At 40.9% G+C, this 25,236-nt stretch overlaps 5 protein-coding genes across 6 annotated transcripts in view; 3 read left to right on the top strand and 2 right to left on the bottom strand.

Moving 5' to 3' along the window:
• The window catches only part of LOC146461626 (polycystin-1-related protein-like), a 53,915-nt gene extending 50,675 nt beyond the window's left edge, over nt 1–3,240 (top strand). The window contains exon 56 of the mRNA XM_085086499.1: nt 191–3,240. Coding sequence (XP_084942625.1) covers nt 191–1,417 — 1,227 coding nt within the window. The 3' untranslated portion in view covers nt 1,418–3,240. The remainder of the gene's footprint in view (nt 1–190) is intronic.
• A 571-nt stretch (nt 3,241–3,811) lies between these two features.
• On the bottom strand, nt 3,812–17,480 carry LOC146461623 (cytosolic beta-glucosidase-like). 2 transcript variants are annotated; one of them, XM_085086718.1, is made up of 6 exons: nt 17,095–17,480; nt 7,056–7,337; nt 6,365–6,694; nt 5,050–5,392; nt 4,445–4,685; nt 3,812–4,273 (listed from the first exon to the last, which is right to left on the bottom strand). In XM_085086718.1, the coding sequence occupies exons 1-6, from the start codon at nt 17,167–17,169 to the stop codon at nt 3,973–3,975; spliced, it is 1,572 nt and encodes a 523-aa protein (XP_084942844.1). In that variant the 5' UTR covers nt 17,170–17,480; the 3' UTR covers nt 3,812–3,972. The 2 variants fall into 2 exon arrangements, with proteins under 2 accessions (XP_084942844.1, XP_084942843.1); XM_085086717.1 differs by having other exon boundaries at nt 7,056–7,342; nt 17,100–17,480.
• Nucleotides 7,887–8,904, top strand: LOC146461625 (uncharacterized). The gene is made up of 2 exons (XM_085086579.1): nt 7,887–8,376; nt 8,467–8,904. Exon 2 carries the CDS (start codon nt 8,485–8,487, stop codon nt 8,821–8,823), a length of 339 nt encoding a protein of 112 aa, XP_084942705.1. The 5' UTR covers nt 7,887–8,376; nt 8,467–8,484; the 3' UTR covers nt 8,824–8,904.
• Nucleotides 9,380–16,979, bottom strand: LOC146461624 (uncharacterized). The gene is made up of 6 exons (XM_085086716.1): nt 16,461–16,979; nt 15,150–16,337; nt 14,019–14,423; nt 13,443–13,590; nt 12,536–12,753; nt 9,380–11,945 (listed from the first exon to the last, which is right to left on the bottom strand). The coding sequence occupies exons 1-6, from the start codon at nt 16,668–16,670 to the stop codon at nt 10,137–10,139; spliced, it is 3,978 nt and encodes a 1,325-aa protein (XP_084942842.1). The 5' UTR covers nt 16,671–16,979; the 3' UTR covers nt 9,380–10,136.
• Nucleotides 17,481–24,036: 6,556 nt separating the features above from the next.
• The window catches only part of LOC146461622 (uncharacterized), a 7,307-nt gene continuing 6,107 nt past the window's right edge, over nt 24,037–25,236 (top strand). Inside the window, exon 1 of the mRNA XM_085086720.1 lies at nt 24,037–24,372. Within this exon, the coding sequence (XP_084942846.1) occupies nt 24,319–24,372 (54 nt within the window). The 5' untranslated portion in view covers nt 24,037–24,318. The remainder of the gene's footprint in view (nt 24,373–25,236) is intronic.

Genomic DNA, 25,236 nt, shown 5'->3' with positions numbered 1-25,236 from the left:
GTTTTTCCTGTGTTGCTGTTTAACCATACTGTATAGGTTGATTCCTGTGGTGCGGTTATCGTTGTTTATCGTTGCTCTAGGGTGTACGAATTGTTGTCCTGTAATCTTTTGTCCACTGGTCTTTCTCTTCACTCTTGTTCATTCTTTCTTGAAGGAAAAGATTCATTTTTTTTCTTCTCTTTTTTTGCAGGAGCACGTGTTGGACGAGGTGGATGATCAAATTGAAGAGATGACATGGCGCGTGGAAACGTTGTTTGGCTCAGATCCTTCCATGGATTCCATGTCTTATTCCGATGATTTCCTGTCCTGTTTGTCATTAGAAGACAGTGAAGATGACGCAGAATACCTGTATCGAGCAGACCGTCCGTCCGTGTCGAGTGGGAGTGGGTACGAGAGTGACCACAGTACCATGTCAGCAGTTAGGTGGCAGTTCTCGAGTTCCAGTTCCCATGACATTTCAGACGAAAGTAGCAGACCGGAGCAACAAGTCAGTTCCAGGCCTGTCGCGTGCTCTTTGGGTGGAGCAAAAGTGCATGGGATCTCGGACGGATTTGGGCCGGGTAGCTGTAGCTCTTTCTTGACCGTGGAAGCAGACATAGCAAGGAGACGGACCGAGGCAAGCAGGAGAAACGCTTGTTTCATAGATGACAGTGACACTCCTACCACGTGCACAGAGCATGGATATGAAGGCTCAATCCCCACAGCAACGTGGGATATTCCAGGTACCCTTGGAAACACAAACGTCTTGCGTGACATTGTTCTTCGCGATAGCGACTTCCATGACGGCGTCTTGCGTGACAAGAATTGGCGTGATGATCATTTGCGTAATAGTACAGTTTCGTCGGATCGGGCTGCTAGTCAGAACCTTTCATCTAGTTCTGGCCATTCACTACGCATGCGTTCACAGCCCGTTAAAGAACCAATCAAACCAAAGGCGATGTATGGCCTGGCACGTGGTCAGTCCTTGAGAGGTCCGGAGTCATTTCCAGAGATGGGTGTCCTGTCACCACGCCCTAACCCATCCGCGGAAGGGAACAATTCAGAAACAGCAACGAACAGCTCTTCCGACCAAGAGGCTGGGGTAGGGGTCAAGAAACCTCATTCCCGAAAGGCTAAAGGTCTCTTCCGCAGCTCTGCAGTGTCCCCATGCAGTGAGGGATCAGGATTGGCTCTTAGTCCTCCTCTGCCTGACCGTGCCTCGAGTCAGGCAGAATCTGGGTCTGGTGATTCAGGTGTGCAGTCCGCCTGGGGTCCAGCCCCATCAGTTTCGGAACGAGGCTTGGTGGGGAGCCCAGACTCCGCGGTTTCAGATCGACCGCTGAAAGGACTGCTAGGGGATATAAGTATGAATAGAAAGCTTGGAACCGAAATAACGAACGACTGTGATGACATGACGCGCCCAAACTCGCACGACTGAAGATATGTGTAGACTTAATATTTACGCATTTAAGAATCTAGTTGGGTAAAAACCAGAAAGATAACTCATGAGGTGGCTCTCCTGCCGGCCTCTCCTGGGATTAAGGTAACCCCCCCCCCCCCCCTCCTTTGAAGAAAGAAATCAATACACAAGGATTTCTTTATATCCCGGCACCTCCTCCCCCCCTCTCCCCCAAGAAAAAAGTATATAGATTTGCCAGTGATGATTTACGGGAGTGGTGAGTTTCCTCGAAATGAACAGCTATCAAAACTTTGCACCCCTTCTTCCCACGCAATTATATTAGCTGTTAATGGTATAGGTTTTGTAATGCATTCTTCAATTAGTAATTTATAAGCAATGTTTCTGTAAGTAGTTTAAAACTTATATATTTTTGTAAGCAGTACATCATATCTCCACACATCCTCAATTCTGTGGCTAAAACACGGTCACGGATTATCCAATGCTGTATATAGGAGAGTTAAAAAGAAACTTTATACCGCTTTTGAGCTATTTTTTCACCAGAGGCCACATAAGTTTCATTAAAAATGAAAGCATCAATGAATACGTATATTTTTTTTACACCATTCTCATGTGGACGTTTTGTATACACCTCTGTGGGGTTTGTTTCTCATAGCTAGATCTCTCAGCCAGACGAATACTTTATACGCTGTGCTTAATGAGGGAAACACTATTTATAGAGTTTAAGCAACCTCAACGAAATCCGATTAACACCATAATGTAGTGGGTCTTGAATAGCTAGTACACTGTCTCAGGTGAAAGCGTAGATAAGTCCGATTATTTGTGGGTGTTAAAATTTTGTAGTGTCATCAAGTCGTGCTACGCATCTCCTACCGAGCTAGTTTAAAGCATATTTACGGTTTATGACATTGTGTATGTCACCCCGGCCCGTTGTGGTTTCCTTAAACACGAAACATTTAATCCTTCAAGTCTTGTGACCAGCATGTAATTTCTCCTTACCATATCACTACTTCATCAAACGCAATGGTGATGAGAATAACAGAAGTGATCCCCAAAATAAAAAGTATTGATGTTAAAATAAATTCCCCCAACAAATACCCTAAAAGATATATGGACAACGGTAAGGAGAATATAGTGTCAATATTGGGGATTAAGGGTTAACCATCGTTCCACTCAGTTGAGTTGTATTTGTGCTCAAGGTTGCCTTGTTCTTTGCGTCCTTGGTGATCAATTCATTTCGTTCGAGACGAACTGACCACGTGACCCAAAGCGAAATGACCGCGCGATCGACAGAAGGGCCTAGGGCCTAGGTACAATTTCTTTGAGTGGATTTATTGTTCTGTTATGTAGACAACTCCTGGATGGGTTAAATGTTATTAAGGTATAGTATCACGGGAGCATTACTGCTAAATAAGCATTTATTTTTATAGTCTAGTTTTTGTGCGACTTATTTCCTTGTAAGATATGAGCTGATAGTGTATCAGAAATGAGCCAGTCTGGACATGCGCTCTCTCACAACCAGGGATAGTCTATGTAAAGAAAGCAGCAAGTGTGAAGTAGGCTGAGTGGAATCTGGGAACGAGATTAAATGTGAGTTGCCTTCTGGGTTACTTGGAAAGGGGAGCTCTTTTTTGGTCTTTTAAAGAGGGTATCGTAATTTTACTAGTAACAGCCTTGTAATTAAATAATAATAATAATAAAGCTAGATGTATTTTATTTATCAAAAGCCCCATAATTATTTTTTACGCCAGATAAAAAAGTGATAAAGCTGAAATTTGTATACTTATTTGAGTAATAAAATTATGTCAATTATGTAAGCTCCTTTGAGTTTACTGAAATCTTAATGAACTTCCGTTCTTACTACTGTTTGTAATCTTTTGTGTGCTTGTGGCGGGCCTGCGAAAGGCTCTCGAGCGATAAAAGGCAAGCGAGTGCTAACGTCAAAAGTGTTTGCGAACCACTTTTCTCTCGTTCCCACGCGTTTAGTTTTCGCGTTTGTTCCTCCCGGGTTCCACTTAAACCTCATCTTTGAACAAACTTTCCTAACGGAAGTTTCTCATCATTCTACGATAAGCTACTACCCTGTCTTATATCAGGTTTGTAGTCGATGATAGTAGTCTATAACCAAACCATGTTTTCCATAAGTATATTAGCACGAGACGGAAATCCCCATTCTTGCGCATGCGCGGCGGATGGCTTCTCGGGAGTCTAGGCGTCGACTTTCCGCGCGCACGCGGAGGTCGCACATGTAAAAACTTTACACTCAAATATTAAAAAAGGAAAGCATATCTAGCCCCTCTTTTAAACAAACAATATGAATCTGTGAATATGAATCAGTGGCCAACTCGAACGCTTTGCTCCTTTTGCTGCTAAGCACCTTTCAAATGTAATACATAATTCAACATGGTATAAAGCTACAGTAGCTCTATTTCTATTCTATTCTTACTTACCATTATTTTGTTTCTTATTGTTATTTGAACAAGTGTGAATAAATGAACTTGAACTTGAACTCACAAGAAGAAAACTACAGCTATTGGAATAAAAAAAACCTCTGGCGCCAACCAAACTAAAAAGTTCTAGAACAGCAACGCGATGATAGAAGCGGCAATCAAAGAAATTCTGGCAAGTAAATTTGCACCCCCTGATTTGGTGCTTGGATCAGGGAAACCATTATCTGCTATGAGCTGTTTGAAAAAGCTGACCGATTTCTTGGGGACACGGGTTAGGTTACGATCGTTCTCAAAGTCTACAAAATGAAGCCCATAGGGAGTGGTGTAAGCGGATCCCCACTCAAAGTTGTCCATTAGTGTCCAGGCCATGTATCCTTTCATTTTCACGCCGTCGTCGAGGATCGCTTTCAGCATGTCATTCGTGTACCTATTAAGAACAAAAATCAAAAGCATAATTAGCCATATTTCAGTTATAATTAGATGCTGTAGTTTCCCTCGAAGACATTTCCTGGTTCAAAATGAATGATAATTGAAGAATGCTTTCACGGTTTACAATATGCATGCGTCATAAACTTGTAATATGTTCGTCTTGCTTTACCTCTTATGGTAATCAACTCTGAAAACGTCATTCAACCGGTCCTGACCGGTTTTACTAGCTTCTCCAGGAGGTGCCACTCCGTTCTCTGTCACGATAATAGTTGGATCATTGTAGTTGTCTTTAATGTATTTCAACAATTTTCGGAATCCAAAGGGTGCCACGTGACCATTGATCCAATTCGGCCAGGCAGGATCACCACTCTTGCTAAGAGCCTCGTCTGCATGAAGCGATTGATCATCACCTGAATGAAATAGTAACCAGGGATAACTGCAGTTTCTAACAATCTAACCGAGCAATATAAAATTACTCCCATGTTTGGAAAGCTTAAGAGAAATGGAAAACTTTGCACCTTTTTTTTCTCGTGCTTATCCTTTATTTTCCATCGGATAATTGCCATTTCATCCTATGCTTTAGACTGTGATCAGTCTCTTTCTTCTCCCAACTAAATTCTGTAGCGCGTGCAAAGGTCCAAGGGATGGATCTAGCGAGCCACGAGAAACGCGGCCGCGGACATACCTTTTTCCTCCCTCTCCCCATCCCTCCTCGTTCACTTTTCTAATCTGCATAATTTTATGGTCACTTTACGTCCTGGTCATAAGTTTTACCTGCAGGATTGTTCGCAACTTTGTCTGTGGAATAATGATTGACTGCAAACAGATCATAGCTTCCTTTGATCATCTTCTTCTCGTCTTCCGTGAAACTAGGAAGTCGGCTTGGTATCCCAGCAGCCTCACTGCGGTTGCCTACAATGTTTTTGACAACATCCGGGTAATCGCCGTTTACAAATATGGGGTGCGCGAAGATGCCAAGATGAAACTGCATGTACCGGTCAGCGGCTGCCTTGTCCTGGGGAGTGTCTGTTTTGGGTACTGCCCAGCCAGAGCTCAGAGATAAAGTTATTTTGCCGCGTTGTGGAGCTTGGTAGTTGTCTTTATAGGTGCGATACGCCTTGAAACAAACAACAAAAAGGTGCAAAAACCGTAAAAGATCATTCTTCCTCAACGTTGGATCAAAGAGGATAGTGATCAGTGAAAATCGATAAAACTAGAAATGAAAGTCAAAAGGACTACTGCAAGGACTGATCAAACAGCGTGAAAAAGCTTGAGTGTACGATATTTCGACTGGCCAATACCAGTCTTCATCAGGCTTATTAGGACAACTCACGAATTCACAGAATATATATACGTGGAAAATAATACCCGGAAGTACATACGATATGACGTGGTATGGTGTGGTCAGATAAGCAAACAGAAAAACAAAAATTGTACTATAAATTATATAATAACAGGTTATAGTACGTCCGGTTTGTTAATGCCTACAGACTCGAGGGTTTTGGCTTTAAGAATGATGTGCGCTTGGCGCGCTTTGCTGAAAGAATCGCGTTCATTTAATGTGTTTTTTAATAGGAATAAGTAACATTTGAGTGTCTGATAACAAAAAGATATCGCACGTTTTCAAGGCTTCAAAGGCTTGCTTCAAAATTGTACAAAATTGGTTCGCCAAAAATTCTACGCGCGCATTTTTACCTGATGTCGATGCGTTAAAATCCTCCTATGTAAATCTAGCACTCTGGTGAAGACAAATCGTCGAATTCTTCACATTTATCGCTATGTGGTAACTTTTTTAATGTCCGTATCAATATTTTGACTTCACTGACCAAAAGGCTGATACTGCGGCAACAACGCTCAAGTTACTGAGCTGCGATACTCGATCGCCTCCATTAAAATGACATCTGTAAAACACGCAGGAACCAATGGAGCAAACAGAAGCGATTTGTAGCCGGATCTTCGTGGAGATTGGACAATTTTGTTAGTTTTATTATTTGGACTGAAAATCGGATCAAAAGGCGTGACGCCCGCGTGTGTAATCGGATTTGCGTGGAGCCCACGCTTACAATCTCAATCCTATTTTAAATCTTACCTTCGCGTGACCAAGGATCTGGTTGTGAGCCGTTCGATAGCGGAGAATAGACAGCTTTGTCTTATTTTGGATGTTTCCGTACATGTACAGTGGATGGCGTAACATTGTGATCGCAGGCTCGTTCAGCGTGATCCAGTATTTCACCTTACTGCCGAAGTTGTCGAAACAAAATCGGGCGTAGTCGTTGAAGTAGTCGACCATACTTCGATTGGTCCATCCGCCGATGGCGTGAAATACTAGTGGCAGGTCCCAGTGATAAAGCGTCACAAGGGGCTCGATGTCGTTCGCTTTTAGCTCATCAATCAGCTTGTTGTAGTAGTCAACTCCAGCCTGCAAGTAAATAATTGCATATTTTAAAAAAAGGTTGTGGTATTTATTTATTTCTGTGTGACAACAATCTGATATGAATCAGCCCCCACAAAAACTGGTTTTTCCGGGTTTGTTTATTAAATCCGGGTATTTGCCTGGTTACATTCGAGGTTTTTTTTAGAAACAATTATCTCACACTTGATATCTTAGAACATGATTTCGCTAGGCTCTGCGCGCGCCCATACCGCGGACTACATTGCGCCCGGTATTTACTCAAGCCACACTTGGCTATCTCTTTCCTGGGGAAAAATGGCGGGCCAAAAAAGCACAGAATTGGGCCTGTTGAGTTCTTCAAACCGGCGGAAATACTAAAAATGTTTACCTGATTTACATGGTCCGTCGTTCCGTTGGGCAGCACACGACTCCAAGCGATTGAAAACCGATAAGCCTTTGCTCCATAGTTCTTTAGAATTTTCACGTCTTCCTTATACTTATGGTAGCTATCACAAGCCACATCACCTGTGGAGTTGTGGAACAGACTGGGCAGTGTGTGTGTTAAGAAGTCGTAGATACTCTGTCCTTTGCCGTCCTCATTCCAAGCTCCTTCCACTTGATATGCTGCTGTAGCTGCACCCCAAAGAAATCCTTCGGGAAATTTGCCGTATTTAAGTAATGGTTCGCGTAATAACTAGGCAAGAGAACAATAGGCCGCGGCAATAAGAGCAGTTATGTTTTTCGTGCTAATTGGTATAATTGAATTAAATCTGAGAGTTTTCATTGGCCTTGAAGCTCAAAGCGCGAATTTTGAATTTTAATTTGAAAATAAGATAGTTTAAAATCCACTCGAACAACATTTTATTTCACTGATGCATTTAGTATGTCTCATATTAAAACATATTCGAAGCATATGAAGTTTCACTGAGCCAAACGCCAGAAAATGAAATTAGCGCAAAAAGTGTGCAGTAATACATCAATCAGCGATCATACGAAAAAGCATTTCGCTCAGGTTTCATTAAAGAACTGTCAAAGGGTGATTGAACCCAGTCTGCTGTGTTGCCGGTTTTAGTACAAAAATTGTCAATAACACGGCCAATGTTTCTACATAATGATCGTCTTTAACAGCGGCACTTTCTCGTACGTACAAGTTCTCTGTTTCGGATAGCTAAAATTCTTCGCATTCGAGGAATGCTTGGCCACACCGGTTAACGTGGCTAACGTGGTCTTCTGGGGGCCAAGAAATCGAAATACCAAAAAAAAGATGAACTTCGGGCATCGCTTTCTTTGAGTTAGATTTGATTTGCTTCCGTCACTACGTCCATACGTGATCTAAACTAGGAAACAAGGGTCTTTTATTCCATGTGTGAAGATTCGTCACCTTGTGAATGGAAAGATTCAGCCACGCTTCCGGATACCTGCGGATAATTTCTATGGTTCTTACATCATTTCTAGGGCTTATTGTATTTCTAGGGTTGATATTTTGGCGTAGAGCAGTTCACTTCGTTCGAAGAGATCTCAAGCCTGAATTACTTTGCCCGCATAAAATGGAACAGAGGCAAGTATAAGTTTGCTGCTTTTGGCGCTGTTTTTGAACAATTACTTGACGTTCTTTTTTTGTCGTCTCATAATTTTATTCCAGAAAGAGAAGTGCTGAACCACGTGGAAATGATACATCAGGATCCAAGCGCACGAGGCCCGATGCTAGTGTAAGTATCTTTGGTTTATAAATATTCAAGAGCCTTTTTAGAACCTTTTTCGCAAAAAAAGCGGCTAAAAACTCCTCTTTCTATCTGTAGAAAGTTGAACTATGCAGGATGTACGGCAAGAATGGTCCTTCGCCTAAAAAGCGACTTATCATACAGGGGCTTGCGTTGGGCAAAGATTTTGCGAGGCTGGCAGAAGAATTGAGCATAGCAAAGGCGACTGCAGAGGTGTATGGCGTAGACTGCTTGGCTGCTGGACAAGACGTGAGTCACAATTCCATAGCGGAATACATTGATGTGACAAAAGAATCATTCGCGATTATCAAGAGTGAGATTATTGGAGCCGAGGACAAGAAACTGCGCACCGTGCGCGACAAATTAGGCGAGGTGTACACATACAATCAAATACGATTTGTTTTGGCGTGTCTCATTCAAGATTTGGAACTGTGATTTTATGTAAGCAGCTCTAATAATCGTATTATTTGTCCATTTACGCGTTTCTACTATGCGTGTATTTCAAAAAGAAAAATAAAGAAATGTTTTGTGGGAATTCCACTTTTCATCATTGTTTCCACATTTTCTCGTTTTCAATGAGGTCATATCGCCTTTGATATAAATATTTTTCTGCCCTCCATTTGTAAAAGTATTCAAAATAGCTAAGAAGAGGGGTGAGGGTGCGGTTTTGTTGATAGTATGCCATAGCTCCCAGGCTATCCCTTTTTTTTTCTGTCGTGGAGTAGAGCAGGTTGATTTCAGTCCCAACAGGGGTAAGAAAACAAGATAGTAAAAAATGGAGGCCTCTTTTTGCAAAATAAGAAATTATATACTTTTCCTCTACCTTCTCATGGGTGGGGGAGAAAGGTGGGGTGGGTTTGGATCCTCCCAAGCCTGTCCTGTGGATCCACTCCTGATACACGTGAAAGAAGTTCCCAAACAACAAGAATAGTAAAACGTTTTAGGTCGAAAAATAATAAGCCAATAGGGTATTTTAATAAGCTAAGGTAAGATAATAAGACGATTTACCATGAGAAAATATGAAGCTTTATTTTCAAGGAATAATTTTTTCATGTGCAAATATTGATACTAACAACGCAAGGGGTGATTTAAAATTTCAAAAACAGGGTGCTCGCAGTACCTTTTAGACTCAAAGTGTTAAAATTTCTATGATGTAGACCCATTTGGGTCTACCCAGTACCCATTTAGAGGTGGAAATTAGTTGGAGCCACACCCTCAAAAATAGATTTTTCTTACTTTTTAGGGGGTTCTTTTTTCGATGATTACCCTGAACATCTCTATGTTATCTCACTTTCTCGCCCAGGAGAGAAGATAACAAGTTTGCAAAATGCAATGCTAAAAATGTATTACTTGACAGAAATCCAGACTGACTTTTATTGTTAAAGGCCTGGTCAAATGAGAACAGTAGTTGCAGAGAGTTAAAGGATTAGAGTTGCTAACCTGACACCAGCACTGGTCAAACGAGACTGATGGTTGCCAAGAGTTCAGCAACAAGTCAATTGTGGGTCAATTGAAATAAAACTGTTGGTAACTCTCAACAAGAATTTGAACCTCACAAAGTTAAACTCCTATCAAATATCAACGAGTATCAATCTCATTTGGCCCAGCCTTGATATTTCAGTGTGAAATAGCAAATCGATTGAATGTTATTAGGTGACCATTTCAATTCATGCAAAAATTCATGAATGCCACTTCGGTGGTCTAAGGTAATGGGGGTTTGATATTTTTAGTTGGATACCCCACTAAAGTCAGCTGTAGATCACTTCAATCATAGACCCTATGGTAAAAGGGCTGCGCCAATTAAAATCCATCATACTGTCCATCCAATCAGCAAATGCTACACCATTGCCCGACGGTGCTGTTGCTATTAGAGCTCCAGTGTCTTTGTGGGAATGCGAATCCACAAAATATACATCCCCACTACTGTCAATCATCAATAGCATTGTTCTCCTTGATGCACAAAACAGGTGACAGCTTCTTTCTTTCCTACTAGATAGTTCATTTAGCCATTCTGCCAACAACTGCTTTGTTGATGGTCCAAATAAATCCTTCTGTTGTCCAAGGCAAAGGACACCACAGTCATCGCCTGCCATTTCAACTGCATCCTCTGCATTCAGATCAATGCCTTCTTGGTCAAATAGTTCATCGTGCAAGTCATTTCCACGGAGTATTGCCTCCTTAAGTGCATCCTGCCATTCTACAGGCAACACGTGTCCTACTCTTGGGGATAAGAGACCTTTCGCAGCCACTTGTCCAAAGTACAAAGAAATAAATGCACATGCATTACTGCCATTTCTTCCATTTATTGTTGACTGACTAAAATTTTCCGGAAAAGCCCACTCAAGTATAGGGTGTTGAGAGTGGACAGTTGCACAGAGACGCCCACTGGTGGCTGGAACAGTGGCAAGAGGAACACTGGTTGGTACAGCAGAAGATACTACACTGGTTGATGTGACGGCAGAGGTTACACTAGCTGGCAATATGTTGACTGGCACAGGGGCAGGTGGTATGCTGACTGGCACAGGGGCAGGTTGTATGCTGGCTGACACATGGACAGGTGGTAAGCTGACTGACACAGGGGCAGGTGGTACGCTGGCTGACACATGGACAGGTGGTACGCTGACTGACACAGGGGCAGGTGGAACGCTGACTGGCACAGGAGCAGGTGGTATGCTGACTGGCACAGGGGCAGGTGGTACGCTGGCTGACACATGGACAGGTGGTGAGCTGACTGACACAGGGGCAGAGGGTATGGTGCCTACCAGTAGAGAAACAGGTAGTGTGTTGGTTGGTACACTGGCAGGTGGTACATTGGCTGGCATAGAAGCAGAGGGAATGCTGGCTTCCGGTACAGCAACAGGCAGCACAGGGATTGGCATATTGACAGCTGGTTGACTTACTGGTACTGCAGCAGATGGCAGGTGTGTTGGCAGATTTTTGTTCTTACGATGGTAAGTACTCCACCAAGACTTTATCTGTGTTGCAGTGAGAACCTCCAATCCTGCTTGCTCCATTGCCCTAATCACATCTCTTGGCTCGGCTCTAATTCTATTTACTGCCTGTCTGTTGTAAAATTCAATCATTATGTCCTTCTGAGCTTGGCTGAACACTGTTCGCTTTCCTGGACCATGTTTTATGGCATAACCCATTTCTGGCCTTTGTGATGAATAACTGTCAATCTCTATAGGACACAGAGACACAACTGCTGGCTGATCAGGCCCATGTTGGATAAACCTCACAGCATAACTCTCTCTATCTGTGGCCGGCAGAGAAGAAGGGCAAAGAACAGGTTCCGGAGCTGGTTGATCTTCGGAGGTTATGGCACCAGTTGCACCAGCAACTGGGATTAGCCGCCCAGAGAGCTGAGATACTTGGGCCTTTGTCTTGCTTACAGTTGCACCAATGCCAGCTAATGATCGCAGAAGCAAGCCTCCCTCAAATTCACCTTCAATTGGGAAGGTAAAGTTTCCAAATAAGGAAATGTCTTTTAACGTTCCGACTTTCTTAGACTTTGAGCGATCAATCAGTAGCTTCTTACAGGATGTGTTCTTCATAGTCTGCAAGAGAAATATGTGTTGGAAACAATTATAAAGATGCACCAGCATTAATTTATAACATGCAAGTAATGGAATTTTTTTTTGTCACAGCAATCTCACATGCAGACAGATTGTCAGGTGAAAAGCACACAATGTAACTATAAACATGACAAACCTGGAAAAATATAAGAGTATTTTTATTGATTTTCCCTTCCAGACAGACTTAAGAGCATCATTTTAGGCATGCTGAATTATCATAATTTTCCAGATTTCCAAAAACATTTGGCCATTATTGTTCATGGTTTATTGTTATTATAGAAAAAGACCTGGTTGCATAATATGCTTGCCATGCAGACAGACAAAGTTATTGACAGGATTTCCTATTATGGAAGCGTCTTGTAATGGCGTACTGTAAAGTGCTGAACCTTATTACTTTACTTTCAAACTTCGTGTTTAGCTTAGGAGCAACCAACATTTGGTATTTGCCACAGAAAACATCAGCCCAAGTTTCCAACTAGTAATGTATTGTAACATATCACAGACACCTTCATGCATAATTCATATGTAATAATCATAATAATTATTTATATGTAATAATCTTGATTGATTACCTTGACTAATTCTGCAACTTGCTCTCCACTTTCCAAGTCGTTACCAATGCGCACCCAACGCACAATCTTATGGCTGATATGTGCAAAATGAGAATCCAGCCTAGACTTCCCCTCACCAGCTTCGAAGTTGTTGTATTCTTTCAGTGTGATGTTGAAGACTTGATTCACCTCTGATAAGTAGTACAGCACCCCACTGTTGTGATAGTGTGGTCCATTATCTGTAAGAAACCAAAAAATAAATCAGATAAGAATTCAAACATTTGTAATTTGAAAAATCCATATGGATAAGTCCAAACGCATATCACAGAAATACTAAAATTATAACATAATAATGCTACATTACAACTACTAAAATGGAAATGTTAAAAATTGCAGGTTAAAAATGTAAAACTCCAAGAAATTTTAAAAGGGGAATTACAACTTATTTCAGAGGCCCTATGTGTCACAAGGCAGATAGGAATGAGAAAACCTGCTGGAGGGCACTTGCATAGATTAGCATCCAATCTAGTGGGAGCAGAGGGGATAAAAGCTTCATAAAAAACTTTAACTTCATAATGCACCATGCAGGCCATCTGCACCTAATTTATGTCTGGAAATTAGCACTTGGCCACTGAAAGTACGAGTCCTGTCAGGAGAGTGCAAATCATCGATCTTTTGCCCAGTTTGAAGAGTATAATTTGCATAGTCATGATGCATATGCATGATCAATAATTCTGTGTACATTTGTTCAAAGAAGGATTTAAGCTAACCCAGGATTAGCACTAGTGTTGATTTCTACCAGTGGAAAATGGAAACAATTTCTTAACAGAAGACAAAGAAAGCTTTGTAGCTTTTATCCCGGATAAGCTTTATCAGCCTTTGAACAACTATGACGCACTGGATTTAGATATTGTAAAACATAGCATACCAGAAAACAAGTAGACTGAACAGCCTGGATAGGCGGACTCTAACCAGCGGAAACCAATGTCAAGGGCACTTTGTGTGAACCAGGCATCTTGCTTTGTATCCTCTGACCACAAATCGATTACCTCTGTAACTCGTTTATCCTCCTCCACCTTAAATTTTTTAAAAATTATATACATTTTATGTATTAAGTAATGGCATACAAATGTCCCAAGTTTATGTTTACTACAAAGTGTGTGAATGAATATCTAGCTATCTATTCTTTTGTTAATTATGTGTATTACACAGTAACAAAATTGAAGATGCAGCAACTACAATAGTTTGCTGACCCTTGAATGCATTCATGTTTGATTTCTTCTTAATTCCTGGTATCCATTCTATAATTTGTGTTTTCCAGACTAAATTGTATTATTACATGTACCTACTTGGATTGTTGCAACTATTGTTCTGGGAAAACCCTTCAAGAGTGTCTATTTCTCACCAAGAATTCAATACACCGGCAGTAGTAGTTTTCACGACTTGTTCAGCAAACAATTTCATTTGAAATTAGCTCTGAATTTAACATTATTATTTTCCTCACCTGAGCGATAATAAAGAATCCATGAAGAGAAATTCCTCTCTTTCCATACCAGTTGCGTTGGTTCTCTCTTGTCCTAAGGCCCAGCTCCACTTTCATTTTGTAATCAATGATTACTACAACATCACCAGGACGGAGGTTCGCAAGGATGAATCGATAGTAACCACCCTGATGTTGTGTGCGGATTAGGTGTGCGAGGTACTCTTTGTAGTTTGACTCGATCTCTCCCCATGATTTGGAAATGGTAGCCTTTTTCTGGGGGATCCTGATCTTTTCAATTGCCTGTTTCACCTGGCTCCTAGTCTTGTGAAACTCTTCCATGTCTGAAGAGTAATGAGTGTGTTGCAAATGACAACAACCCAGAGCATAATCTAGGCACAACTCTGCACAAACTGAATGCCTCTCCAGCTGAAACAAAAAAACAAAAGGAAAACTGAATCAATAATACAAATGACTCTCTCTATATTGTTTACGTAAATCATTGGGTGGGGGAAAAAGCCACTTCTGACCATTTCCCATACATTCTTTTACATGAAATCCGGAACAATGCTCTCACGTCTTGTGCGCAAGCAAGCATGCGCATGCGCAAATGTAGCACAATAAAACAACACCGGGGAAATCTTGACAGCTCGAAGGCTGAGGTTCAGTACTGCTTTTCAGTTTCGATAATTCACGAATCTTTCTATTCATGTCTCTGTTCTGACAATTTTATCTGCTATTGGATCTCGAGAAAATAAATTTCCACAGAGGTTTCCATTTTCAGGACACGGATTGAACTGTGGAACTAGCGATTGTTATCAAAAGTTTTATTTGCTCAAATCACCTCAAGTTGTTTTGTTATGAGCTGGGATCGGGTTCAACGTACTGAGCTAAATGATCATTTGTGTTGTCATTCGATTACGGTGAAAGTCATATTAACTCTGATCATAATTTATCATTTTTGGTGGTAAATCCAATCCTGGATAACTTAAGTAATTGGAAGATTTGAGGAAGAATTGCACCTTCCAACCACACTAGTGCCAATCCACCCGGCCCTCAAACTACAGAAGAATTTTTAAAAAAACAAAATGTGTAGCTTTGCTATGAAAAGCACATGTGGTGGCCACATGGGTCAGATGATAGCACATTGCTTACCTCCTTGGAGAATTGCAGCTTTAGGAACTTCTGATGTTCTCGTGAACTCTGCACAAGTTGGGAATGAGGACTGTCCAGGATGCCTTCCCTATTGAGGTCATCAAGGAGTACCAGTAGAGAATCAAAATTGGAATGTCCAAAGTCATCGCAGAGGTTGCAGAGCCCAGCGAGCATTGAGTTCATCCTAAAATTCTTTGGAAGATGCGTGTAAATGTACGTTCTTTTCAAACCATTGGGGAACTTCAGCTGGTATTGCTGAATGACATCCTTTACATCACACTGCCAATAACGGACGCCTGTTTCTTTGCCATCCACAAGCACACTCCGGCAAGATGATGGTCTCGAGATGTTATCTTGTTGGATGAAATCTTCAAATTCATGGACAATTTCAGGGCTTACCGCCTGCCTGGTGAAAGTAAGACCATCGTGAGGTGCACCACCTCTGCCAAACAACAGGGCATGGACCCTAGCTGCAGTAATGGTGCTCTTTGAACATCTAAAATAGGATTGCAGTTCCGACTGTGAGAAGTCCTGCGCAACAATTGAGAGCAGTCTCCGTCTTTCGTCCCCACACTTGTTGACTCTTCCAACTGCCTTGGCTGCCTCTATCCTGGAATTCCCATGCACCGACCCATCAACTCTCAACTTACTTCCTTTGAAACTGTCTCCTATCAAGAGTTTTCCAGTTACCTTTGCTCCTTGTGCCCGAATTAGTTTACTCTCTTGTTTGTCTTTTGCTGTCAAATAATCCTTGGCTAACGCTTTCAACAACCTGTCATCATTGCCACTGTTGGAAGCTTGTGGCAAAACACTGGCAAATTTGTGCTGAAAGGTTTTACTTGATATAATGTCTCCCATTATTTGACAAGTTCCTTTTTCACCAAGAGAAGTGTAGTCTTCCATAAGTCTGTCAATTTTGCCCATAATTTCCGCTCTCAGCTCTCTTTTGCGTCGATCTCCGAGGCACTCGTACCCTTGACGCGACTGTACCGTTTCGGGAAACTGGCAGGCTTTATCTTCGAAAGTAACACAAGGGCCAGTAAAACAAGGCTCATCATCAAACATCTTGCTGGCGCCATCATCAGATGTGTCGCAGCCGACAATGGAGTTCTCATCGCGTGTATCAGTTGTAGGAACATCGAGCGATAAGAAGCTGGTGTTGTCTTCAACAGTAGAGGAACCTGCAGCCTGAAATACAAACACAAATAGACTGAATCCCCGGAATGAAGAAGAAACCAAAAAATGTTGATATTTCGAGTTAGAAAAATCGCACATTTGTCACTCAAGTGAGAAATTTCGCTTACTGCTTACCTCGAGAGATTCACATTTCTTTTGAAGTTCAATTCTCTCTCTGCAGAATTTACAAATTTTCTCCTTCCTTTCCCTGTGAGAAGACTTCCACTTTCCAGTACCGCAGAACTTGTTCTCATGGTACGTCGGACGAAACAAATCTTTCGCGGGAACCGTTCCAAAGCCCCACTCCTTATGTCGCGGACAGCAACAATTCCTCTTAAACGTCATTCGGGCAACTCGTTTTCCATAAAAAACTTTCAATTTGATATAAAAAAGCTATATATTCAATAGATATACGATATATTGACTCTATAAGGAAAGCTATTTGTACGATTTGAGCTTGAGGAAGTTGACAACATTCGCGATTCCAATATGGCGGCGTATAAAGGTTGACCCGCTGAACACGTTTTCAATCATAACTTTTGATTGGCTCAGTAAACAATGCTCATATTTGACCGTGAGATAGATCTAAGGGATCTGGAACTGAATATGTAAAGCTATTGTTGTAGAATCGCTTTTTCATTGTATTTTTTCGGGTTTTTTCGATATTGACCAATAAGATTCGGCGATAGAATTGAAATTAATAATTGATATTTCTCGCCTTCTTAATCGATTTTGCCGCAGGCCTGCCTAGTTTTTACGCGAATCATTACTTAAAATCATCTTCAGACGCTGCGGTCACGACAAAAGCGAGATATAGCAGTGATCGGAAAGAAGCACCCGTCATGATGCCGTGAAACAAAGCCTTATAGCAACGTAAGATGATATTATGAACACAAATCTTGTTTCCACCGTAGGCCAGAGAACATTGCAAGATTAAGTGAATTAAGCAAGTCAATGAGCCGTAACGCAGAATTGTCACACTGTTGTCAGTTATGGTCGGATGAGACAACCAATTAGACCATTCGAAATGTTGACTAAGTACATAGGTCAAGATTTCTGCGGACAGCTCTTTTCTTTTTTAAAGTCAAAGCAATTAGGACCTTAAATTGCCTGTTCTACAGGCTAAATTACTGACACATTCTTATATCAGTAAGGACGAGGTGTGCAACTTCTTTCTGGCGGTTTTCACTTTAGTGTCGGTAGAACTGATCAGACCGATTCTGATATCTTCATTGGTGGATATTGTATTTTTGAATTTAATACTTCCATTTAATCGTGTGCTGACTTTGAATTATACTTCAAGTTCCAGCGTTCACCTTAAATTTCTCAAGACGTTCCGATAAGAAAACGATGACGTATTTCCATTGGCGCAAAGGTCCTGTTAGCCAGAAAACGTTCTCTCTGAAGACCAAATCATGCATTTTTTTAATGTAATGGTGATAAACTGTGTCAAGTGAAAGCGTAAATAAGTCTGATTCTTCGCGGGTGTCGGAATTTTGTTTTGTCATCAAGACGTGCTACGCATCCCCCGCAGAGCTAGTTTAAAGCACATTTACGGTTTAAGACATTGTGTATGTCATCCCGGCCCGTTGTGGTTTCCTTAAACACGAAACATTTAATCCTTCAAGTCTTGTTATTAGCGTGTAAGATCTCCTTACCATATCACTTCTTCATCAAACACAGTGGTGATGAGAATAAAAGAAGTGATCCCAAAAATAAAAAGCATTGATGTTAAATTAAATTCTCCCAACAATTACCCTTAAACATACATGGAGAATGGTAAGGAGAATATAGTGTCAATATTGGGGTATAAGGGGTTAACCATCGTTTCACTGGTTACCTTGTTTAACATAATGTTAGTAAGGCGCGCATACAGGGTGAATTGAACATTTATAAATGACCGCGGCCCACGCATAAACTAAGTTACGTTCTCGGTTGGATAAAGATAAAACATTGCGACTTGATTTAGGATGGTCGAAATGATTTAGAAGCTAGAGCGTGTGCAATTTGCATTTGCATTAATGATAACAAGTGATTTTACATGCTTGAGGTTCTGACGACGTGCATTGCTGCTTTTGAATCGTATAAATGTTTTTTGGATTTTTAATTATCTGCTCTAAGCATATAAGAGTCAGTCCTTCTTGTCCGAGAAATATACTCATCGAAACCCGCTTTGGGTAGAAACTGAGAAATTCAACCTGAGAAACTCAAATGCTATGGTCGACCTTATATTATCTCTCTTTCAAAATACAGTATTCAGATCTGCCTAATTCTATCTTAGTTGAGTTCTAGTTTAGATGAGTGAGTTTACTTGCGGCAACTGTTTCAGTTCTATTTACTTCACAGTGCTAAACGTTTTCCAAGCAAATTTCTAGTACAATGAAAAATCATTAAAGGCGCGCCCTGTTATTTACAAACTCTATAACCTTTTTTGATAGCCAAGGCCAGTATGTGTACAAAACGATATCAGCAATTTGGAGGACCATTTTTTCATAGGTGTCTCACAAGAAGGCTAATATTTAAATAACCCAAGACTGTATCGCCTAAAAATCTATCTTTTGACTGAATGGTAAACCAAATATGCATCTATAATTTAATTTACTTTCGTAATTACACTGCGATTATCACAACAACTCGATACAAATGTCGCAAATTGTGATTCACTCTGACGAAGGGCTAACGGTCGAAACCTCACTTTCCAAATCTCTTGCTGGGCCAAATTAGCTTATCAACTCTGCTGATAAGACCACTCCACTCCCCCACCGACGCCGCAACACAGTTTCTTTATAAACCAACCCCTTATCTACACTGCAAAATTCTTTGCCAACGAAAAGCAGAGCCTGTGCACTGCTGTGAATTTCAAACTCGAATGAAGTTCGTCCGGCAGCACAATCATCATTGATGTAATATGTCAAAAACGAGGGCGAGTGCTTTATCACGGGTTCCAAATACCGAGAAACAGATGAAAGCACGAGGCCGCAGGCCGAGTGCTTTCATCTGTTTCGAGGTATTTGGAACCCGTGATAAAGTACGAAGCCCGAGTTTTTGACATGTCTTCTCAAATGAAACAATAAGAAATTAATCTCATTAAAATGCAAATGTTTGATCTCAGATGAAAAACATGTTTCATCTCAGATGAAAACCTGGTGGTGTTTCATCTGGTGTTTCATTGGGGTATCAAGATTCATCCACCTGACCGAAATGGAGGTCATTTATTGGCTTTTGACTGCATGAATTATTAATGAGTTTGAGAACTCTTGTTTCCAATGGAAGAGGTGTTCCAGAGTCGCATTTGTTTTGCTCGGCTCTTTATTGATGTTCTTGGCCGACGATCACCCAGTCGTAACGGGAAGTTCAAATACCGTATTTACTCGAATAAGCGCCGCGGCGCTTATTTAATTTTTCGTGTCTCCTGTGCGGCGCTTATTCGAGGGCGGCGCTTATTTGAGGGCGGCGCTTATTAAAAGGCTCATACCACAAAGCCAAAACATTTTGATTGTACAAGCAAACGCTGACAATCTCGTTACTGCAACAGTTACAGGGAAGAGAAAGAGGGAGGTTGGGCTTCTCTTACCGGCAAAGTTTACAGCCTTCACGCAAGAACTGAAGAACGCGAACATTTTGAAGAGAGAACTAAATGAAAGAGCATCAAGATATACTCACTTCGAACTGAAAACATCACTATTGATGAAAATAAATTCCCATTGTTGGCTTAGAACCGCATTGCAGCGATTACAGTGTATTTTTATCATCTTATGGAAATACTCAAATAATCGCCGCACCGGTGCTGCGGCGCTTATTCGAGGGCGGCGCTTATTAACCATTCCGCTCCATGTGCGGCGCTTAATCGAGGGCGGCGCTAGTCGGGGGCGGCGCTTATTCGAGTAAATACGGTAGCTTCACTAAATACTTAATCCAATTAAACGAAATTTAAATCCAAGAAGTTTTGTTCTCTTGATGCTTATCTAAAGAACTAACGTTTAGTGTGGATAGACATTTTCTACACTGAACAGATTTTGTCACATTCAAGTCGCTTCCTAGACGGATGAAAAATCAATAAAGCCTTTGGTATTTACAAACTCCAGCCTTTCCCATTGTTGTACCAGCCATATCAACTAATATTTAAATTGCTCAAGACTTAATTATCTAAAAACTTCAGATCTTAATTTATTTTGAGCTGGATTAGGGTCCTTACAAAGTGCGAGGCAGCGAGGCGTGCGCGGCATGCGAGGCAGACGTGTGAGGCACTCAGGTTAGCCTCAAAAACACTCCGGTTAGCCTAAATAGCACGCAGGTTAGCTTAAATAGCTCCCCGGTTAGCTTAACGGTTAGCAGTTTATGTTGGGGTTGTTCATGCCTCGCATGTTTTTGTTCATGCCTCGCACGTCTGCCTCGCATGCCTCGCACGCCTCGCATGGTGCCTCGCACGCCTCGCTGCCTCGCATGTTGGTAAAACTCCTGGATTATAAACCAAATATGTGCCTATAATCTAGTTTTTTTTCTTAATACACTGCAATTTTGGGGAAAACTCAAAACACTGCAGATTACGTTTAAGTGGTAATTTATTTAATCTCAATAACAAGGAGAGTGCTTGTGCAATCTCCCAAGCTAGAGGCTCATGATTAAGTGCTTGACAATAATCCAGATCGAATTGAAATTTGAAATTGAAAAGTAAACTCGACCACTGCTCTGAATTTCAAACACGAATGAAGTTCGTCAGCAGCATCGTGTTGATCTCTTGTTTCTAATGGAAGGGGTGTTCTAGAAAAGTCGCATTTGTTTTGCTCGGGTCTTTGTTCTTGGCCGACGATCACCCAGTCGTAACGGGAAATTCAAATAGCTTCACTAAATACTTATCCAATTAAACTAAATTTAAATCCAAGAAGATTTGTTCTCTTGATATTTATCTAAAGAATTAACGCTTAGTGTGGTAGACATATTTCCTACACTGGAGATTTTGTCACGTTCAAGTTGCTTCCTTTCATTAGAGGAGAAAAAATACCTCTAAGTATTAGCGACCCAAGGGGACAATTAAATTCTAGCGTGATGATGTCCTGACCTTAAGCAGACAGCGTGAGTGGATTGAGAGGACATTGAATAGCTTGCGCATAAATGAAGTCTCGCTTTGTTGGATAAAGATAAAGGGTGTTTACTTGATTGGGATTGTTGAGCAAGGAAATGTCAAATTGGTATTTCAATGATATTAAATATAGCCTTAATGATAGTAAGTCATTTTATATGCTTGAGGATCTGGCGACGACTTATCAAGAAGGCAAGTTCAATCTCCAGTAAGAAACTGTAGTCAAGTTTAGAAAATGTATAATGGAAGAGTTGGGGAATTACAGTACCGTTTAGTTCCCTCACCTCTTTATACCACAGGATCCCTTTGATGTGCTTTGGTGCTTTCATAATGATGTCGGCACCAGCCTGTAGGGTATTTCCCACGCCCTACGCAGTATGATAGGGGCGCTTTCCATTCAACAAAAAAAACCGGTTCGAGATTTCGGAATTTCTGCTGGTCAGAATCACGTGAGGAGGCTTACAGTCAACCCAGGTCACGCGTGAACGATATTTTTGAAATTTGAACGGAGTTTAGAAATTTACATGTCAGTTTAATTAGAAAATCGCCAACGAGATTTCAGAGTTCCCTTATAAATTTCCCTAGCTTATTGACGGTATAAAGCTATGAATTTTTCTTTACATTGCAAAATTTTTTATTTAAAGAATAACAATTGTTTCCCTGGTATTTTGAATCTTTTTTTCAGTTAATGCGTCTTTTTCGGAACGATTTCCAGAGAAATGTCCAACATTCCATTCACACGTCGGACATTACAAAGAGAAATTCGAATGTTCATTTCATTCTTGGAAATACTGTTTACGCGTGACCTGGATTGAATGTAAACCTACCGTTGCTGGTCGTAGGTAAGTGACATTCGTGGTTTAAGAAAACGTCGAAAATCTCAGACAAAAAACCACAAGCAGAACATTGATACACTTCCGTAGCCATTTTGTTTGCGGCTCTTTCGGCTTACGTGACGTTCGCGCTCGGCCGGCCGGGGAGACTAAATCCGACACTCATCGCGAATGGAACGCAGAAAATTCGGTAATTCCGGAAATTTCGGAAAGAAGGGTAAGCTCAAAAGGTAGTCCTAAATTTTCGGAAATTCTTTCCGGAACTTTTCCCGTTCCATTGGATTTCTGACCGGAAATCTCGGAAATTTTGACTGAATGGAAAGCGCCCTAGGTCTTCCAAGATAATCATATATATTGATCAGTTGTCTTCAATGGAAGTGATGTTCTATAAAGCCGCTTTTGTTTTGCTACTCTTAATTGATATTCTTGGCCGATTGTCACCCAGTCGTAACCGAGAATTCTTATGACGTCTTAAAACCCTTTAACATTAACTATAACATAGCGCGCGTGCATCCTAATCTAATTCCTATTGGCGTCATCATGGTACATTTCTCAACATACGCACGGCCGTGCGTCCATCCGATGACGTGTGCAAGTCAGGTGAAGGAAGCATGCGCGCGCTATGTTATAAAAAACTTTTTACAGAGAGACAACACCATAAAAAACGTATTTGATAAGAGCTTGTCGAAGTTAATGAAACGTTAAGATTAAAACGATATGAGAAACCACCGTTCACCCTTTTTTTCAGAGAATTTTGTAATTAATCAGGAACAAAACCTGTTTTCCAGGAATCGCTTACTTTATTTTCACTATGTTATAAAAGAATTGGTTCATGCTTTTAGCTGTGCGTATATCGAGTTATGGATGCACTTAGGAAGTTTGGAGAGCACTCAAGAAGCTAGAGTTGCTCTCGGCTACGCCTCGAGCAACTCTTACGCTTCTCTCGTGCTCTCCAAACTTCCCGCGTGCATCCATAACTCGATACACGCACGCTAAGCATGAACCAAATCTTAAACTAACTCTGAATCCAATACATCTTCTTTCCTTGAAACTCATCTAAACAACAAACGTTTGGTATGCTGGATAGAGATACTCTCGATACTGGAAATTTGTCTCGTTGAAGTTGATTTGCTTCTACGGTTTGTTAATTATCAGCGCTGTGAGGATAATTGAAATCTTGGTGTCCAGCCGTCTACCACAAGCTAACAAAGTTGCGCTCCGTTGGAGAAAGATAAAAGATCCCTGCTTAATCCAAATGATTTAGAAGCTCTTTTTTTGTTTGTTTGATTAGAACCTTGCGTATGTCAAATTAGTATTTCAATGATATTAAATATAGCCTTAATGATAATCAATGGTCATTTTATATGCTTGAGGTTCTGGCGACGACTTATCTAGAAGGCAAATTTAATCTTCAGTAAGAAACATTACTAACAATGTAGTCAAGTTTAGAGAATGGAAGAGTTGGGGAATTACAGTACCGTTTAGTTCCCTACCCTCTTTATACCACAGCATCCCTTTGATGTGCTTTTCTCCTTAGCGCTTTTATAATGATGTCGGCACTAGCCTGTAGATTATTTCCCACCCACTACGCAGCATAATAGGTCTTCTAAGATAATCATATATATTGATCAGTTGTCTTCAATGGAAGTGATGTTCTATAACGCCGCTTTTGTTTTGCTACTCTTAATTAATAGTCTTGGCCGATTATCACCCAGTCGTAACGGGGAATTCTTATGACGTCATTAAACCCTTAACAAATTAAACTAACTCTGAATCCAAGACATTTTCTTTCTTTGAGACTCATCTAAACACCAGACGTTTAGTTTAACGGATAGAGATATTTTCGATACTGGAAATTTGTCGCGTTCAAGTTGATTTGCTTCTATGTTTGTTAATTATCAGCGCTGAGAGGATAATTGAGAGGAAATCTTGGCGTCCAGCTGTCTACCGCAAGCTAACAGCTTGACGTCAACAAAGTTGCGCTCCGTTGGAGAAAGATAAAAGATCCCTTCTTAGTCCAAATGATTTAGAAGCTTGCACATGTCAAATTGGTATTTCAATGATATTAAATACAGCCTGAATGATAACAAGTCATTCCATTTGCTTGAGGTTCTGGCGACGACTCATCTTGACGGTAAGTTCAATGAGAAACATTACCATCAGTCCCAGAGAATAAGGAATGCAAGAGTTTTGGAATAACCGTTTAGTACCTTACCTTCCATTTTCCTCGCAGTATCCCTTTGGTGTGCTTTTCAGTTAATTCCATATTGATTCTGACACTAGCCTGTAAGGTGTTTCTCACGCCCTCGGCCTAGCTAGTGTGCAGTAAGCCTTCCAATATATTCACGGCCTACATGTAAGAGATTACTGCGAGTTTCCAAAATATTGAGCTTCAGATGTAATTTAAATTCCAGTAAGTAATGCCTAAGGATTTAAGCAGTAACATGCCACTTTTGAATAGTAAGGGAATTTTTGCTTAACCACTCTTAGCTTGAGTGAGTGAGCATTTCTCGTTTGGGAATTACCCTTACGAGACCTACATGGAGAAGATTTAGCTTTAAAATGTCACCACTGACCTCAGCTCAAATTTTTCTTTTAATGTATGTTAGTCTAATTCCATCATCTTTAAATAATTCAACATGGGTGTAATCAACCCGACAAATGTTTTCGTTACTTTCTCTCACTGCTAAGACCAACTTTATGTATGTTTTGGTGATGTAATCATAATCTTGTGTGATGGAAACTAGATCTACGATATAAAAAAGCCATGCATTCAGTTTTACATAAAGCGTGACAAGGCTTTGCCAGCTAAATTCATTCGCGCGCGAAACCCTTCACTCCCCAATCATCCTCTGAATCTTCCTTATGCTGACCTAAATATAGACGGCAAGCTGATCCTAACGACAGAGGTGGCGAAAAATAAACAAAATGGCTAGAATAACTGAATTATATCAGTAACAAATTTGCCCGATATTTTGGTTTGCAACTCAAACCTTTT

The sequence above is a fragment of the Pavona decussata genome, unplaced genomic scaffold, assembly GCF_977016875.1.
Source record: "Pavona decussata unplaced genomic scaffold, jaPavDecu1.1 SCAFFOLD_195, whole genome shotgun sequence".
NCBI classification, from domain to species: Eukaryota; Metazoa; Cnidaria; class Anthozoa; order Scleractinia; family Agariciidae; genus Pavona; species Pavona decussata.
Note: the sequence above shows the minus strand (reverse complement) of the source record. Positions and strands in the feature narration are given on the sequence as shown.